Raw genomic sequence first — 18,922 nt, forward strand, 5'->3', positions numbered from 1 at the left:
GAAATCACGGCTACCTACTTTCTTGTTGTTTCCATCATGGAAGAAAGGTAAGGTAGTGGAACTTTCTGGAAAAGATTTGCCAGCTGAGAAGAGTGTCAAGTTCTATGAAGGGAACGGGCTCTAGCCGAGCAGTAAGGATGGTTCTGGGCTTGGTCCTGCACAGAGCAGCTGAGACCCCAGCAGGTCCATTTCCATCTCTAGGCCTGTTTCTTTGCATTTGAAAGATGAAAGAAATGGAGCATGTACCCTCCATGGTGCCCTTCAGCTCTGAAGGTCAGTGATTCTATAGGCTTACCCTGGGCTGACACAACCAAACCTACAGACCGCCAGTCTCGTTCACCCAGCCTGTTTCTGCTCAGCAACTGCTGCCTCTAAACAGAGACTCGTGATCCCAAGAGGCAGATTTCCTTTGGAAGGCGGTTGAATGTACGTCACACTCAATGGGGACTTGGTTTGCCTCTAGATTCTCAAAGAAATAAAAAGGAAAGTTCGGCCGGGTGCAGTGGCTCATGCCTATAATCTCAGCACTTTGGGAGGCCAAGGTGGGTGGATCACCTGAGGTCAGGAGTTTGAAACCAGCTTGGTCAACATGGAGAAACCCTCTCTGTACTAAAAATACAAAATTAGCTGGGCATGGTGGTGCATGCCTGTAATCCCAGCTACTCAGGAGGCTGAGGCAGGAGAGTCACTTGAACCCTTGAGACAGGAGAATCATCAGCCCCTTGGATGAGCCCCTTGGAGGCAGAGGTTGCAGTGAGCCGAGATCATGTCATTGCACTCCAGGCTGGGCAACAAGAGGGAAACTCCGTCTCAAAAAAAAAAAAAGAAAAAGGAAAGCTCATGAGAGTTTTGCAGATAATGTTGCAGGATGGAGTGTGTGCACATACCTGCACGTGTGTGTGTGCTCATGCATTTTTATCATTTGATACTCACTTCCTGATATCTCCTAGGGTATGAATCACATTTTTAAAAACTGAATTCATTAACAGTTAGCTTTTAGGCATTGTTTTAGTATGAAGCACGGCCATTCAGAAGAATGCTATGGTAACCATCAGAAAACCACAGTGGTAACTCTGCCCGAAGACATACCCAGTCTCCCTCATCAAAACCTCCTGCCTGTAGGAGAGCTGTCAGTGACCACCCACCGTCGACACTCTGAACCTGAGGGTGGAAATACAGCCTCCAGGAATGTGTGAGACTCCCAAAGCAGTCATGCCTAAGCCCTGTGCCTAGGAAGCCCAGCATGGGTTACTCAGACACAGACGGGGCCTCCCAACCAGGGCCACGTGCTCGGCCAGGACACTCAAGGAGATTGCCTGTAAGTTTCAGCTATTCTCCGTAACACCACCAAAGGGGAACAGGCAGCTTGGCGCATTTTGAACACTTGGGTCTCCCCTTGAGTGGGCTCAGAACATCCAACAATCCTCTTTTGTATCTAGACTGACCTCAGGTTCCCCCAGAATCCCTTGGATCAAGGCCCTTTATGACTCTTTAATCCTGATCCTGTTAACCCAGAGACTTCCCACTGGTTTCCTAAATCATCTTGGGTCAGTTTCAAGGTAGAGGACCAGCAGCTCCCCTTAGTTTTAAAGACATCCCCTTGAAGGTTGCCCAGTTTCCAGGTGAATGTGGGGTGGCAGGGCCTTAAAGGGCAGCCCCCCTGGGGCAGTCCACATCAATCCCTTGGATGGCCTTGCAGCCTCAGGACGCAGTGAGCTTTGGAAACAAATACTGCAGAATGAACAGAAGGGTCATAAAAAAGAGAAGAATGCTATGCCCATCAATTCCATGACACTTCACCCTTCTTGATTTTGTCTCTTATTATGAAGTAAAGTTGGGAGGTCTGACTACATTCTCGTTCCTGGCAACGCTTGGTGTGTGTACAGAAGAGCCCTGACCCTCATGGGGAGGGCTTCTGTGAAGGCCTGTGGGAAGTGTATTAATAAGTAATGACACTTGCTAAGGGCTCACTGGGGCTGGTCACCATGCCAGGCACCTTACATGACCATCTTACTTAATCCCTATGAAGTAGGCCAGATTCTTATCTCATTCAACAGATGAAGGCATTGGAGCTCAGAGAGGTGAAGTCACATCTGATGCTACTCAGATAGGAAGGGACTAGGTGGTCTTTTACTGATGTGCTGCCTTCCTGTGAGTCCTGAGGCCCTGATTTTGGTAGATCACAAATGGGATTGCCAGTAGAAAAGACAGCAGACATACCTCCCCTCATGCAGAGCCACAGACATGGATAGCTCCGTGAGAGAGGGACAGGCAGGAAAAGCTGGAAGCAGGACAGGAGCCAGAGTGTCTTTACTGTCTTGAAGGCTCTGATACAATTTATAAAGTTGGGCCTGGGATGTCCTAGGCAAGAACTGAGTCACAGGTTACATCACCAAGATCTAAGTCTGAATCTCAGTGGGTGTATGGCTCAGGAAGCTGAAGCCACACGTGCAATAAAGCTCAGGGCTTAACGTTCCCATCTAGGTTTCCTGATTGTATTAGTCTGTTCTCATGCTGCTAATAAAGACATACCCAAGACTGGGTAATTCATAAAGAAAAAGAGGTTTAATGGACTCACAGTTCCACATGGCTGGGGAAGCCTCACAATCATGGCAGAAAATGACAGAGGAAAAATGCTCATCTTACATGGCAGCAGGCAAGAGCTCATGTGCAGGGGAACTGTCCTTTATAAAACTATCAGATCTCATGAGACCTATTCACTATCATGAGAACAGCACAGGAAAAACCTGCCCCCACGATTCAGTCACCTCCCACCGGGTCTCTCCCATGACATGTGGGGATTATGGGAGCTACAATTCAGGATGTGATTTGGGTGGGGACACAGCCAAGCCGTATCACTGATGTTTTCCAGGATATGTGATGTGTTTCTTGGATGTAATTGTGATCCCAGTTTAGAAACTGAGGGTGGGTGGGCAAAGTCTCTGTGGCCCTCAGGATGTATCTGTTTTCAGAAGGTGCCTATAAGAGTTCATTTAACTGAATACTTGGTCAATGGGATCTGCATCTGAAAACAGAACTATCAGGCTTGCCACTCACTTAAAATATGACAATGATTGTGATTTTGTCTTGGGATTATTTTCCTGCTAGAAATGCTTTCCTGTCTCCAGTTATCTTGGCCTGATATCTAACTACTGGGATACAGAGAGCCTGATGTTGGTCCTGACTGTCCTCACTTATTGAATGGTGATGTCTGTGATCCCAACAGTCCTACAATCTTTTCCTGTATTTCTACGGCCATATGTCTTATTCAAGTTACCTTAACATCATCATGGTTGATTCACAGGAATAGAGCACAAGACTTGAGATTTGATTCCAGTTCTGCCATTTGTCAGCTCTGTGACATGGGACACTGTTTGGTGCTCTCTCAGCCTCAGTCGGGTCATCTCAGTGATAAGCCTCACTTCCCAAAACTGCTGAAAGGGCTTAAGGTGATGACACATGTGCTTGGAATGCAGAAATTCCCAAAGCGCATTGGTTGATTCCGAATTTGCATAACCATCCCTTTTGTGAACACAGCTTCCTGTTCATCCTGAGAAATAGTATTCCAATTGTCAGTCGGAAAGAGGTGATGGCACATGACCATTTCTTTAGTATTTTGTTGTACCAAAGTAAGGTTGGGATTGCCTTTAGGTGATATTTGCAGTCAGAGGCTCTTAGAACTTTAAGCAACATTTGAGGTCAACCATTTCTCCATTGGACAGGTGAAAAAAAACCAAGACCCAGGCAAGGGAAAATACTGACTTAGGGCCATGCCACTGATCAATGAGTCCTTCACACACAGCATGAAGGATATTTCTCCTGGCTGCAGAAGTCTTTCTGAATGTCACCTCTTCAGGGAGCACCAGACCTGAGCTGGCCAGACCCACCAGCTGTCGTGTGTCCTCAGGCTTCACTCACTGGCCCCTCCAGCTGAGGCTTGGTTTTCTTCATGGCATATAAAAACGCCAATGTATTCCTGACAAGCCCGGTAAGTGTCTTCAATAAAGAACCATATGAAACATGGATACGTGGCAATTCTCTTACAGTTGGCCTTTAGAGAGATCTATATTTAAAGCTACGTCCATTAAATGGAACCCCAGAAATTAGCATTCTCAAAACACTGCCAGTCCTTAAGGATTATACTCAGCTCAAGGGAACTCTCTCACTGGCCACTAATCCTGAGGCACAGGGAAGGTCTCCTCTGCTCGAGGGATTCTTCAGAATGTCCCAGTTGTAGGCCTCCAGAGTCATGAGGGACCTTGGAGGCCTCTAAGAGGAAGGAAAAGGTGGGAGAATGATGGGGATCACCAAAGAATGCACAGTGGCTGGGTTGCAAAGCTGGTACTAAAATCCTGTTTCTAATCCTGTGATGATGATGATGATGATGATGATGATGATGATGATGATTATTCAAAGCTGTGGCTGAAAGCCAAAACAGTATCTTAAAAAAGTAGAAAAATTCTGAAAAATCCACACTACATTTTTTTCTGGAATAAATTAGCAAAAACATACATGGCTAGGTTTCAAATATCTCCCAATGATCAGATGGCTCAACTCACCTCCAATAAAGCTTTTTGGGTTGTCTCTTCCTGCATGTACTCTTCTGCCAACAAACTGCGTTTTGATGGTTGCTGAAAGCTCCCTGCTGGTGAGCAGGTCTGTTCTCAGGCCCGGAACCACAGTGAGAACAGAGTAAGGGAAAGCATGGGGCCAGAAGCAAAGGGGAAAGTTCACTAAAGAATTCTTAGGAAGCCTCCCAGCTCCAGGCCAATCGGCCTTGTGCTTGGAGCAATTCATTTAACCACTTGAGTCCTGGTTTCCTCATGGATAAACTACAGAGAATTATCACACTAATGATGCTGATAAAAACAATATAAATACCTGTAATCCCAGCACTTTGGGAGGCCAAGGCAGGCAGATCACTTGAGGTCAGGAGTTCTAGACCAGCCTAGCCAACAGCCCATCTCTACTAAAAATCAAAAATTAGCTGGGCATGATGGCAGGTGCCTGTAGTCCCAGCTACTTGGGAGGCAGAGGCTGCAGTAAGCCAAGACTGCACCACTACACTCCAGCCTGGGTGACAGAGTCAGACTCCTTCTCATATCTCTCTATCTATCTATCTATCTATCTATCTATCTATCTATCTGTCTGTCTGTCTGTCTGCCTGCCTGCCTGCCTGCCTGCTGTGATGATCATATAAGGTAATGAATGTGGCCATGCTTTCTAAACCCTGAGATACTATATATTAATAGATGGATGTTCTTACCACCATGGCCCTGTGATGCAGACATAGCACTGTGTCTTCCTGTGCCTCAGATTTACCACCAGGAACCTGGGGATGAACAGGCCTGACTTGACCTTGGAGGGCCCAGGGAGAAACAGACTAGAACACAGATCCTTCTGTCCTTGCCCTATTTTATGTCAACCTCTCAGGGGGCTGGGAGAAGCACCAGGGTGTCTAGGGAGGCATTACAGGGAATAACTAGAAGCACAGATCCTGCATGTGGTCAGGCTCCCAAGTTGGAAATTTGGCTGTGCCATTACTAGCTCCACGTCAGGGAAAATTATTTAATCTCCTTGCACCTCATTTTTTCAACCATAAAATAAGAATTAAAGCAGGGACCACCTCCTGAATTTGTGAGGAAGATGAAATGCAACAGTGTACATTGAGCACCTGCATGGCAACTTGCACACAGTTTGGCCTTATTTAATGATGGCTGTCATTGCTGTTACTCTTTAAGTGGCTCCAGGGGTCAGCAATGGCAGAGGGAACATAAGAAGGAGTATGCCCAGCACAGCAGGAAGAAAACTTTGTTTTAAGCCCTGTTGCAACTGGAAGTGAAAAAGGAAAAGGGGTGAGGGAGAAATGCGTGCTCCTCACTCAATCTTTCCTTTGTGAAGGCTGATTGAGCCTCCCTTTGGAAGACCCCAAGTGAGATGATCTGGGTTCTAGCCCTGGCTCTGCGATACAACTTCACATGAGTCATTTATGCTTTCCAGACCTCAGTGTCCTCATCTGGAAAATGGAGTGGTGGAATAAAATGATTCTCAGGTCTCTTGCATCTCTACCATGCGAAGAATAATTGCCCCTTTGGGCAGGTCGCCAAAATAAGCTCTCTAACTTCACCCTAGCCAGCTGGTCAGCAGCAATCCAAGGGTCGTAACTCCCAGCCCAGGCTCAGATGATTACGAACTGTGGCTCCCCCTTTCTGGATTATCTCCTTAAGGGGTAATTGGCTCACCAGTCACCTTTGTTATTAATCCACCAGCTGCCATCAACATCTGGTCACTTGCTTCATAACACTAAGTATCCACCCTGGCCCCTACCCCCTCTGTGCATAGCCACTGTTCATTTGTCATAGATCCCCAGAACTTGAAATCATTCACTTCCTTCCCACCAGCCTGCTCCCTGGAATGCATCTGGGAACCAATCACCCAATTCAAGACATCTGTTTAGCTCACTTATAATCAAGCTGCAGAGAAGAAGGGCCAAGTCTCCTTCCATCGATCAATTACATGAAGACAGTCTCAGAGGGCAGTGTGTGTGCACGCGTGCACACTGCAGTGGGAGAGACACGGAAAGCTGAATTCTTATTTCTCTTATCTGTGACTATCACAATGTTACAGATAGAAAAACAGGACTCTGCTCTTAATCACAGAACAGAAAACTGAAAACAATTAATTCTGAAGTTAACTAGCTCAGCTTCTTCATTTTATAGATGAGAAAATGAAGTCTCAGGAGAGTGAAGGGACTTGGCCAAGGTGGCATGGCCTAGGGTTTGGAGCAGTAAAGAGTTGAGACCAGAACCCAGATTGGACTTCCAGTTCAGTTCTCTGCTTGCAATTTCCAGGAAACACTCATGCAGAATGTGTGTGTGTGTGTGAGAGAGAGAGAGAGAGAGAGAGAGAGTGTGTGTGTGTGTGTGTGTGTGTGTGTGTGTGAGAGAGAGAGAGAGAGAGTGTGTGTGTGTGTGTTGGGTAAGGAAGTCGCTAGCAGAATGAAGCAGGGTCCAGAGGGCATGGTGAAATCCCTAGCAGTTTGTACCATTGCTCATGACATCTGTCTAAATGAGTTTATTCCTGAAACCAGAAGGTTGGAGATGAACTCTGAGCAATATGGCATCCGTGACAACAGGAGAAGCTTGGTGGTTAAGGGAGACCTTAGAATGGACCTCCCCACTAACTGTTCTGTCTCTGAAGAGACAGGACCTGCTGGGTGTTAATGTGAACACGGGACTCCATTCCTCCCTGTTTTCAAACACAGGAAGGTACCAGGCTGCCCACACACAGACCTTCTGCCCTTCAGGGACTCCCAGTCCAGTTGAGGGGATGAACTTGCCCATACCTAACTCTAAGAGGCCTCGGGGAAAACAGAACAAGAGAGTCTCTTTGCTTGAGAGAGGTTCACAGAAGAGGCAACTGCTGTACTGCACCTTGAAGGATGAAACAATTTCAACAGCTGGTAAAGGTCTGGCTAAGAAGTTTACTAAGAACAGAGGAGGACATAAGGTTATTCTAGACAGATGGAGAACTGATATTGCTTAATTCAGTATAGTTGTATAAATTTTGAAGGTAAACTGAATGAATTAAATCCCAGCTCAAATACTAGCGTGATTAAAGGCAAAATGCTTTCAAGTTCCAGAGGGCAAAACTAGGAATTTAAAAGAGTTTTAAGCAAGAGTCTTATAGCAAATGGAGACACACCACCAAAACCTACCTATCACTGTGCCCTGGGCACATTCAGATCCATCCTCATGTCCTCACAATACAATTGGTAATCCTGATCATTTCCACTTTAAAGATGATGCAGAGAAACAAAAACAGTAAGTAGTGGCTGAACGTAATACAACTCACAAGAATCTGAGCTGGGAATTCATTCCACATCTCAGATCCCCAAGACAAGTTTTCCCTGCTGTGGTTCTATGTGTTGCTTTCAGGCAGAGGCTGGAAGACCTTTTGTTGGGATGTTACAGAGGAGATTGATTGATTGATTGATTTTTTGAGATGAAGTTTCACTCTTGTTGCCCAGGCTAGAGTGCAATGGTGCAGTCTCAGCTCACTGCAACCTCCGCCTCCCAGGTTTAAGCAATTCTCCTGCCTCAACCTCCCAAGTAGCTGGGATTACAGGTGCCTGCCACCACGCCTGGCTAATTTTTGTATTTGTAGTAGAGACAGGGTTTCCCCATGTTGGCCAGGCTGGTCTTGAACTCCTGACCTCAGGTGATCCACCCGCCTCAGCCTCCCAAAGTGCTGGGATTACAGGTGTGAATCACCGGGCCCAGCCCAGGGGAGATTTAAATAGGCAATGCGGAGGTCAGTTAAAGCACTGGGGTTACCAGACCTAGTTCTCCAGTCCAGTGACCACTCCCATCAGAATCTTGTTTTTAAGGTGTTCTCTGAGTGTGGCCATGTGTTCATCCACACCAGGAATGCATTGACCCCACACTGAGGCAATCCATAGGGCAGCAAAACTCTGCTGGGCCGATGGAAACCCAAGGTATGCAAGGAATAAGGTATGTAAAGCAACAGATAGGACTGAAATGTGAGAAAATACTTTGTGAGCTCTCTTATTGAGAAAAAAAATAAACCCTTGCCTCTACAGTGGAGAGGTTAAACATGGGCTCTGCCGAGCAGATGGCCTGGATTTGAATCTCTGCTTTGCCGCCAGTCCTGGGGAGATCACTAACCTCTCTAGGCCTCTGTTTCCTCATCCTATGGAGGTGGCTATTTGACCAGACCACAGAAGGCCCTGACAGCTCACAATTTCTACAAATTTCTCATAGACCAAATTATTCTAGTCATCTACCCAAATGGGCTGGTTAAAGTCCTGTGAATTGGAGGTCTCTTCTGACACAAAGTTTTGCACCTGAGGTTGCTCTTGACGAAAAATTTTAAGAGGATTTCCTCTCATTTTTCTCACCCTTGATCAGTCCTTTTCCTGCATATGTTTTGGACACATGTCTTTCTAGGTTGGTAAGAAGTGCTCTGTATATGGTATTTCAGATGTCCCAAAGCTGTCAAAAGAGAAACTCCTCCGCTCACTAATGTCTGCTGAATATGCTTTTTTAGGTTAAGAAAGGAAAAAAAACAAGCCTGCTCAAAGTAGTTAAAATCACTTTGAATCCTTAACCAAAGTAAGTCCAGCCCAGGAACTGTTCTCCCCTTAGACACATTTCTTTCCTGAAACTGATTAATATGACTAGAAATGAGAGTGCTGGTGAGAATGTCCCTGCCCTTTAATAAAACAGAGAACTTCGGGAGTGGGAAAGCTGTAGGATGGGAATTGGGAGACCCGAGTTTGCTCCTCATATGGCCCTGAACTGCTGGGCAGATATTGCAATTACCTCTAGTGAGTACACAATGAGTACAAAACATGAGAGAAGTGCTAGGGTGCAAAAGGAAACAAGATGTGAATCCCCGGTGTCTAAATGCTTTAAGTCTAGGAAGAGTAATGATGCAGGACCACAAATAACTAAGACACAAGAGTGTGACGTCAGAGGCACTAAGTAGCAAGGAGACACATCATAAAAATTTCCTCCCTGAGAATATGGGGATAGAGTGAGGCCCACAACCTCCCAGACTGTTCTAATTTGGGGCTATAGTGTGGTCACCAGCTGCTGGTTGTAAATACTTGTTATATGGTATCTAAAAGGAAGCTCTACTAAATCCAATAGGCATGTCATATCTGCTAAAACTAAGCAAACCTTGTTATTAGGTACTGGTGGTTCATCAGACCCAGAGAGAGATTCTGTCTCCACAGAACTGATTGGAGTATTGGGTGTACCACACATACATACAACATTCCTTCATCTAAAAATTCTTCACTTCCTTGGCTTTGGTGTTGATATGATTTGGCTACGTCCCCACCCAAATCTCATCTTTAACTGAAGCTCTCATAATTCCCACATGCCATGGGAGGAACCTGGTGGGAGGTAATTTTATCATGGGGGCGGGTCTTTCCCATGCTGTTCTCATGAAAGTGAATAGTCTCATGAGATGTGATGGTTTTATAAAGTGAAGTTCCCCTGCACACAGTCTCTTTGCCTGCCACCATGTAAGACATGCTTTTGCACCTCTTTGCCTTCTGCCATGATTGTGAGGCCTCCCCAGCCATGGGGGACTGTGAGTCAATTAAACCTTTTCCCTGTATAAATTATCCAATCAAGACCTGGGTTTACAGCTCTCTACTGGCCATCTTCACCTGGCTGTCCTGAAGGCATTTCAAATGTAACCTTTTCTCCTCCCTCTAGATGCCTTGGTCAACACCTTTCCTTGCCAAATGTTTCTCTTCTCTGTTTCAGTCAATGACATCTTCATCCACTTAATTACTCGAGGTGGATTCCCCTGAATAGGTAACCAAGTGGTGCTCACTTACATCCAGAATCTCTTCCAGATTCCCCCCCTTCCCTTTCTTTTCCATCCTATGCTTCATGCATAGGACAATGCCCAAACCCTGAGCATACCCAGAGTGTCTCTCCAGCCTCACCCCAGATCCTCTACAGCCTTTGCACATGCATCCCTTTTGTCCAGAATGCTCTTCTCATGGGCATCCATGTTCCCTCGAGTCCAAAGTCCAGTTCAGCAGCCCCAGTCTCCAAAACATCTCCCTTCTTTAGTCCTCTACAGACCTGGTCCTCCCTCCTCTGTGTTCCTGGGCCTCTGCTACTGCATTTGTCAAAGAGCAGGCATGCTTACTTCTTCCTCCAGAGCTCCTTGAGTGAATAAAATGTGTCCTATTTGTCTGTATCACTGAGATGCCTAGAGCACAACCAAGCATAGAGTCATCACTCCATGAATGTTGACAGCCCTTCTCCCATTCTCTGTGTTGGTGGCGACACGCTAAGGGGGAAATGGTGCAGGTGGGGTGCGGGGGGCAAGAGGGACTCTGAAGGGGGAAGTCAAGACTGAAGCAAGCACTAAGGAGCCACCTGCCCAGGGGTGAGAGCTGAACCCATGTGAGCAAGAAAAAGAATACATGAAAAGATGGTCAGACAGCCAAGGGCGACCCCTCCTACTTTAGTCTCTTCCTCTCTCTTTCTCTGTGTGTCTCTGTCTCTGTCCCCTCATCATCTGTTTCCCTTTGTCAGTGACTTTCCTGCTCTGCCTGTAAAAAGTGTTTTAAACGGACCTTTTCTGACTTGTTTTTCTCACCTTTGTGTCACGTGGTCATTCATCCTCTTACTATCTTTTATTCAGACTTTTATTCTTTCTGCATTTCCTTACTCAACTTGCCACCAACGTAGAGATAAATTTTTCATATTTATTGGAATGGCTTTATGTGTCTTTGTTTTAAAGGGATATGACCAAGAGGAGCATTTGAAACACATCTCTCCTCGAAACAGCTAAGCCAACTTCTTTTTATTGAATTTCCATGGATTGAGTACGTTGGCTCTCAGCAGGTTGGGGCGCTCAAGGTGACAGCCGGTCCCTGATCCCTAGTCTTGTGTGACTGCCAGCATTGTTGTCCCCTTTGGGACTCAGGCTTTGCGGCAAATGCATGCAGAGATCTTCTGCTTACCAAGCTTGCAGATGAACATACAGAGGCATGAGCTAGGAAAGAACTGACCCCCTAGCTCAGTGGAGCAAGGCTAGGAAGAGAACACAAAATGAGAGACCTGGCCTGGCAGGCCAGGGGCAGAAGAGTTGGTAAGGAAGCTTTCAACCCTGACGACGGTCCACAAGGGAGCTGCTTTTCACTGACGCCAGTGCTCCTGAGGACCAGAATGGCTGATTGCGGCCAGCCACATTAAATATATAATTTCAGAAATGTGATCAAACTGACTTCCTGCCAGAGCTATGAAGCAAATCCCATACAGAGCTGCAGGGCTTTTGTGTTTTCCATTTTTGATTCTGTGTTAGGCTGATTTTTTTTTTTGAGAGATATTTAATTTACCTAGTCTTTTCAATCAAAGAAATTGACACATTAACAGGACGGGTGGTGATGGTGGCAATGGCAGGGAAAGTAATTAAAAAGTCTAATTTTTCTTTCTAAAAGAAACAGCCCCTGAAGTGGATAGGTTCCCTTGGACTGGAAAGCAGACAAAGTTTGAATAGAACTTTTGTTCAAACCTAACAATTGTTTTGTTGCACTTAGACCTTGGGAGGTTGGGAGGAATATTTTCTTTTCCAGGAATCAATGTTCTGGACATTAAGGGGTTGGACCAGTTTCTCAGGGCAGTCGTAACAAAGTACCATCCACTGGGTGGCTTAAAATAACAGAAATTTACTTTCTCACAGTTTCAGAGGTTAGAAGTTCAAAGTTAACATGTAGGCAGAGCCGTGCTGCATCTGAAGTACTGAAGAAGAATTTGTTCCATGCCTTCCTCTTAGCTTCCAGTGTTGCCCGCAACCTTGGCGTTCCTTGGCTTGTAGACACATCACTCTAACCTCTGACTCCAGAGTCACATGGTGTGCACTCCATATATGCCTGTGTTTTCTCTTCTTATAAGGACACCAATCATATTGGATTAAGGCCCATCCTAATCCAGTATGGTCTCATTTTTACTTGACTGCAAAGACTCTATTTCCCAATAAGGTCACATTCACAGGTACTAGGGGGTTAGAATTTTAACAAATGTTGTGGGGGAGACCCAAGTCAATCCATACAGGGACCACGGTCTAGGATGGGAAGGGAGGGAGGGTAGAGAAGACAAGGCTACCTATAGTGCCAAGGGGGTCCCACTCATGGATAGAAAGGGGTGAATTACCTGGCCTGCCTGGGATAGTCTCCATTTGGTGATATCAAGTCTTGGTCCCACAGCTACCCAAGGTCTTAGACATCAGATTGATCATTCAGCTAAACACCAGGTCATCCAGGAAGTGAGCGTGCTCTCCAGGCAGGGAAAGCTCATCTTTGAAGTAACTTTGTGACATGATAGAAAGAGCACTAAACTCAGAGTCAGACAATCTGGGTTCACTCTTTTCTAATGGCTCATCCACTCCGTAAATTGAAAGCACGTTATTAAACTCCTTTGATCCTCAATTTACATTTCCATAAAAATTATAAAATAATTTCCATCTATTGCAATTTTATAATACAACTTAAATGAGAAAAATGGGTGAAAGAGTTTTGCTACATATAATTATATATATATAATATATATATAAATGAAAAATCCCTTTCTCCTGCTCATATGGGGCAGAACCTTCGGTCATTCTGTTTAAAAAGTTGATGTGATTCTTCCCATACCCAGAGTGGGCAAATACGATTTAAAGTTGGAAAGGATACCATCTGTCTCTGTGGTTCTAAAACTCAAGGTGATCAAAACTGCCTTTCAAAACCCCCAGTGGCCTCAATCTCTTAGCATCTGGTGCTACCTGATGGAACAGATTTTTATCTGGGTAGGTAGTTAGAGCCTAATCCTTTAGCCAAGTCTATAAATAAGTCTAAAGGCATTAAAGCTGAAGATAAAAAGAAAATAAAGTCTTTCTTTAGACGTCCTCCCTCTCAAAGCCTTAGGGGAGGAATGTGCAGCCCTCTGCTTGCTGACGATGAAATTAATGGGTGCTCGCCATTCAAGACAAAAACGAGAAAGGACTGGAATCTGATGTCAAATGCCAAGGAAGAGAATATATTTTACACAGCATATTAGGCCCCAACGCAAATTAAAAGAAATATGGGGAGCCTTCAAAAAGGTAGGTCAAACTTTTTCCTCAAGCAGATAATTACAGACTGGGGGTGAGTAAATCTTATTAGCCTCTTTCCACCTCGTCTCTTCTCATAAAACACTGGAGAGAGGAAAGCCATTCCAATTCAGAACTGGACAGCTCACCCGAGAGAGGCCTAGCCCGCTGGTTGTCAGGACACCTGCGGTCAGGTTGTTGCTGCTCACTCTCTTTCCCCCACCCCGACATGCCCCCACCAGAATGCAGGTGAAGACAGCCAGCCAGGCATGGAGTCCCATGATGGACTTGCTGAGACTTGGTGACTTCTCACTGTCTGAAGAATGATCCCTTCAGGCGGCAATTTTCCAGTCAAATTTCTCTGCCCAAGTTTGAGGCCTTAAAATTAATGAAGTTGTTAACATTTCTTAAAATGTCTTTCATGGCAGTTGAAAGGTATGGATTTATCACCCAAGCCGGCTGGCCTCTTTGGTTCATAGACATGTGGGCCGAGGCCCCACAAACATCCTTAAGGGGACCAGACTCTTGGCCTGAGCTCTGCCTTTAGCTTGTTCTGCAGTGGGTCTTGGGGCAAGACCCACAAATCCTTAACATCTATGCTCTGAGGTCAGCCCACTGGGGACACTCTTTATGGCAATGGGCCTAGCTGCCTACAGAATGATTTCTCTGGCCTATAAGCACTGAAAGGGCAGGGCCAAGCCTTACCTGTCTTTATATTTGCATCACTTCCCACATCTGACACAGGGCCAGGCACACAGGGAAGATGATGGTGGTGGTAATGTCTTCATAAGTTTCAGATGAATTAATTATGGCAGAAAGATGTAAAACCTCTGGAATGACCACCATGATCAGTTAAGGAATCATCAATGGAAGAACCAGCTCCTCCTTTCCCGTGAATCAATAGCAACAATCTTGCTGACTTGGGCACTCTCACCCAGAACTCGGGCAGTAACTGCCAATGGTTTGGGTCCTCTCCTCTGCCAAGAAGAGAAATCATGAGGATTCCAGGCCATGAGGAGAGTTTGAAAGAGATCTTGGAAAACCACTGGATTGATTCCTTTGCCCTAAGGTGGCATGCCATTTCACCCTCATTTTACAAATAAGGAGGATGAGGCTCAGGGAGCACCAAATGGGTTTATCGGGGCCACGCTGTGGGTAGGAACCAGCTTAATAAGCTCTCGTGGTTTTCTCCTTTTGACCTGTAACCTCTTACAAGATGCTCCGCAGGGAACAAATGTGTTGCGCTCTGCAGCATGCAGGGGGTAGATCTGCCTTTTTTGGACATTCTGCATTTTATAAAAATTGTCCTCCTGTAGAGATACTGAATGACTTTGGGAGCAAACTCAAAAATGTTACCTGAAGACCAGGTGTATCGCAAATCTGTTTACAAAGCATTAACGATACAAAGATCCAGATTTCAATTATTTATAGATACTTGCCCTTATCATAAGATGACACTCAGTGTCTGGCTTAAATAAAATCAGGAAGTAATTCTTATCTGGAATCTCCTCAGGACTACTGATCTTTCTCTCCTTCGAGGGCTGCTTAAGAGTCGCAGGAAACATTCTGGCACAGAAGATAATTCTAAACTGCCCTGGGGTTTTTGATGGATTTTTTTTTTTAAGTTTAAAATGAAAAGTACAGTTCATATGAACCAAGAGCATTATAGATGACAGACAGCAGCCTTTGGACTGGGAGCTTTTCTACAGTAAGTGGAACATCTCTGTTACGTGCATTTTAAATAGCTTAGGCCCAAGGGTAGAGACCGCATAGAGGAACAGGTAAATATGCCCAGAAGGAAGTCTAGAACTCAGTGCTGCACCAGGTTTATAAATGCTTAATTCAATCAGGCCTGATGAATGAGTTTCATCTCTGGAGGCCTTTTGCATTAATTCATCATAAATATGAGGTCGGTACAAAAGTAATTGCAGTTTTTGCCATTGAAAGTAGTGGCAAAACCGTAATTACTTTTGCACCAATCTAATAAGTCTTTATGCTTCTCTTCCATGTGATAGAATAATGTGGGGAGCAAAGCTTAGTGCCTGCCCTTATGGGGTTTGTCCTAGAGGAGTTCAGGAGAAATAAAATGTTCACTTAGAAATGCTTCTTCTCTCCTGTAAATCTCTCCACTGCAGAGACCCAGCCACTATGAGCTGTTAGAATGAGCAGAGAGAAGGAGGAATCTTATGCCATGTAAAGGCGACCTCCTGACGGCTCCTAGGACAGGACCTAACAGGCTGCATAGGTGGCACTCGAGAGAAAAAAAAGAAAGAAGGGGAAGAACTCTGGCTTGGTAGCTGGAGAAGCCACTCTGTGTGATCTTGTTAAACTTAGTTTCCGCATCTGTAAAAATGTAAATGGACCTGGTCTCTTTATGTCAGAGGCTGATGCAGAATCAAATGAACCGAAAGAATATCAAAGAACATGTTTGGGAAACTTTAAGGAGCTTCCTAACTACAAGGGGACCTGGAAGACCTATGATGCTCATAATAATAATCCCCTCTTAAGAGACTGTGATTGTTAGAAATGCTGTGGGTTAGAACCAGAAAGCCACAGTCAAGATGCAAATAAGCATCTCATCTAATGACTGGTAAAGGGATGGCTGGAATACTATACATCATAAAGGCTAAGCGGGAGGGATATGACAGCAGCAAAACCTTTGGCTCCCTGGAATGGCCTGGCTGGAACGGTCCAGTGGGGCTGTGCATCACTGGGAGACAGAGGGCTCAGAAAGACTTATTTTGCATATAGGGAGCTGAGGAAATCCTCTGGAGCTGAATCCCAAACTGAAACTCACAGAGTCACACCATTACAAGATGGTGATGGTGCATCACAAGTAACTATTAAACATATACTTACCATATCTGCTGCGATGAGACAGGAAAGGGAAGGAGTCTTTCATTATCCAGGTGAGATTCCACGTAAAATAATCAGGAGAAGGAGAAGGCATGTTTGCTGGTGACTCCAAGGAGCTATGACCTGGACATAAAAACAAAGAAAACACTGATCCACATGCTTGGGATATATCTTTTAGCTGTCACTCAATATCAGTCAAAAAGAAAGTTTGTAAGGTTTTCATGACATCCGTTGGAAAGACAAGGAGGGAAAAAATGAGCCCTCCTAACTGCAGGAGGCCGTGGAAGACCTTGACTGAGTTGACCTCAGGACCCTGACGTACATTTTCCACCAAGGGCAGACAGATCTAAGAGGTATGAATGTCCTGACCAAGGCCATGCTGAGGATCTCTGGGAGATGAACTAGAAGCTGAGGCACTTAATGGCTTGGTCTAACAGTTCTATCCAAAGTCTATTCTGCCTATAAGAATTTCTGCAGCATTATAGAGAACTCCAATTCATCTTGTCCAGATAATGCCTCCATCTCTACTTTATGTTCAGATTTGTAACTTGATCTAATGTTGTTTGCTTGGGTTATTGCCTTATCAATGAGAGAGTTGAAATTACACTCCGAAGTTATGAGTTCTTAACAATAATGTTATTTTCAGGTTTGTAGGGGTGGTGGCGGAGGGGGAGCGGGTAGGTGACTGGAGTTTTCCGATAGCCAAGAGGCCAGAAAGCGAAAAGGATTAATGTTTCTGATTTGCATGAGAGAAAGAAATCTTGAGAGAAAAGCAGCAGAGACGCATTATTCCTGTCCTTAGCAGCACCTAAGGATTTTGTGTGGTGAAAATTCATTACAATATATCTACAAATCAAATGATCACACACTGCATGCTCTAACACAGTGCTTCCCAGAAAATCCCAAGCTCAATCACTATTTGCTAATGTTTCATGGCAGGCAAAGCCTTGTCTGTTAAAGAAGGAAGGATTTGAGAATTAGTTCTGTTTCGTAGATAGATGTGTCGCAAGACTGAGTGCAGGGAGGAGGGAAGGAAGGAGACTAGCACTTCTTCTGTAGCTTCCCTGGTACAGGCGCCATGCTGGAATCTTTACCTACATAATGTCACAGGATATTCACCATGGTTCTCTGAGATAGGAATGATCATCTCCATTTTACAGATGCATCAACTGAGATACAGAGAGGCAAGTGATGGAAGCAGGAACTGAGCCCAGGTTTGCCTCCTATCAACAGGTCATGTTCTACTGTGAATGTGTGGATCTGCTACTCTGGTGGTGACTGTTAACCCACTTGGAGGGACTTTGTGAAGAGGAAAAGGAGAAGAAGAGAAAGAAGAAAAGGCAGCAGGAATGGCGAAAGCATTTTCCTGGTCTGCCTGCTCTGTACTTTCTTCTGCATCACCCACCGCACCAGCTCTTGCAGGCTCTGCTCTCCTACCTCTAACTCCCTTTTAGCATCAAGCCCACTTCACACACTTGAAGGAAATCTCTGGCCTAGGTACCCAAGGCAGTCTCTTGTTTCCAGACCCCTCAACTATTTTACCTGCAGGTGCTGCCCTTAGGAGAGGCTGATTAAAGGTCTTTGTGTCCTGCAACTGGGACAGGATGGGCATTACACGGTCTCCTTCCTAAAAAACATTTTAATCTCTGCTTTCCACAGATCTGAGTTGGAAGTACTGGCTCCTGGGTATCTAGGAAAGAATTTTGACTTTTCTCCCATATTTGGTCTGCAGAGATTAGAACTGAATTGATTGGTGCCAGATACATCTTTCTGTAGCATTTCTGCAAAACAGTTCAGAGGAAATGCACTGAAAAGGGTGAGAGCCTGTGCTCGTGAGTTGCAGAAAGAAGCCATCTCATTTCACCTGAACATCAACTCTGTTTCACAGGCAGGCAATGGAGTTCAGAGAAGTGAATGCAAAGACATGTAGGGTTACTTTGGGCAGGGTTAAGTTTATTTTCGTTTAATAAATTAGTATGTATTGAGCACATATGGACCAGGCAGGATGCTAAGTGCTTTAAACGTGCGATTTTGTTTACTTCTTACAGTAACCTTGTGAATAAGTTTAGCTGTCCTCATTTTGCAGCTGAGGAAATAGAGGCAGAAAGAGGTTGGTTATCTTTACTGCAGCCACACAGTCAGTAGGAGACGGGAAATCAGAGTCAAAAGACTACATCAACTGACACTGAAATCCAAGCTCCTTCCACCACCCTGCACAGGCCACAGATTGGTGCAGGGTAGTCCTCGGCTCTCAGCAGGGCCCCCACGGGGTTAGGGTTGGAGGTCGCCACTGAACGTGCCTCAGAACAAGGCAACAGTGGGAAGGGTCTGGGAAGACTCGGACAATCAACCCCCTGCAATAACTCCCATGTGAATAAAAACTGGCATCTCTACGTCTGAGTCATCAGCTAATCTCAAATTTTAAGTAGCTTTGAAGTGACAG

At 45.2% G+C, this 18,922-nt stretch overlaps 1 protein-coding gene across 1 annotated transcript in view; it reads right to left on the reverse strand.

Annotated features, from left to right (window-relative positions):
* ALK (ALK receptor tyrosine kinase) overlaps positions 1-18,922 on the reverse strand; it is a 752,988-nt gene that overhangs the window by 529,824 nt on the left and 204,242 nt on the right. Inside the window, exon 2 of the mRNA XM_064363964.1 lies at positions 16,483-16,602. Within this exon, the coding sequence (XP_064220034.1) occupies positions 16,483-16,602 (120 nt within the window). The remainder of the gene's footprint in view (positions 1-16,482; positions 16,603-18,922) is intronic.

Source organism: Aotus nancymaae, unplaced genomic scaffold (assembly GCF_030222135.1).
Source record: "Aotus nancymaae isolate 86718 unplaced genomic scaffold, 86718_ANA_hifiasm-v0.15.2.pri h1tg000057l, whole genome shotgun sequence".
Classification (NCBI taxonomy): domain Eukaryota; kingdom Metazoa; phylum Chordata; class Mammalia; order Primates; family Aotidae; genus Aotus; species Aotus nancymaae.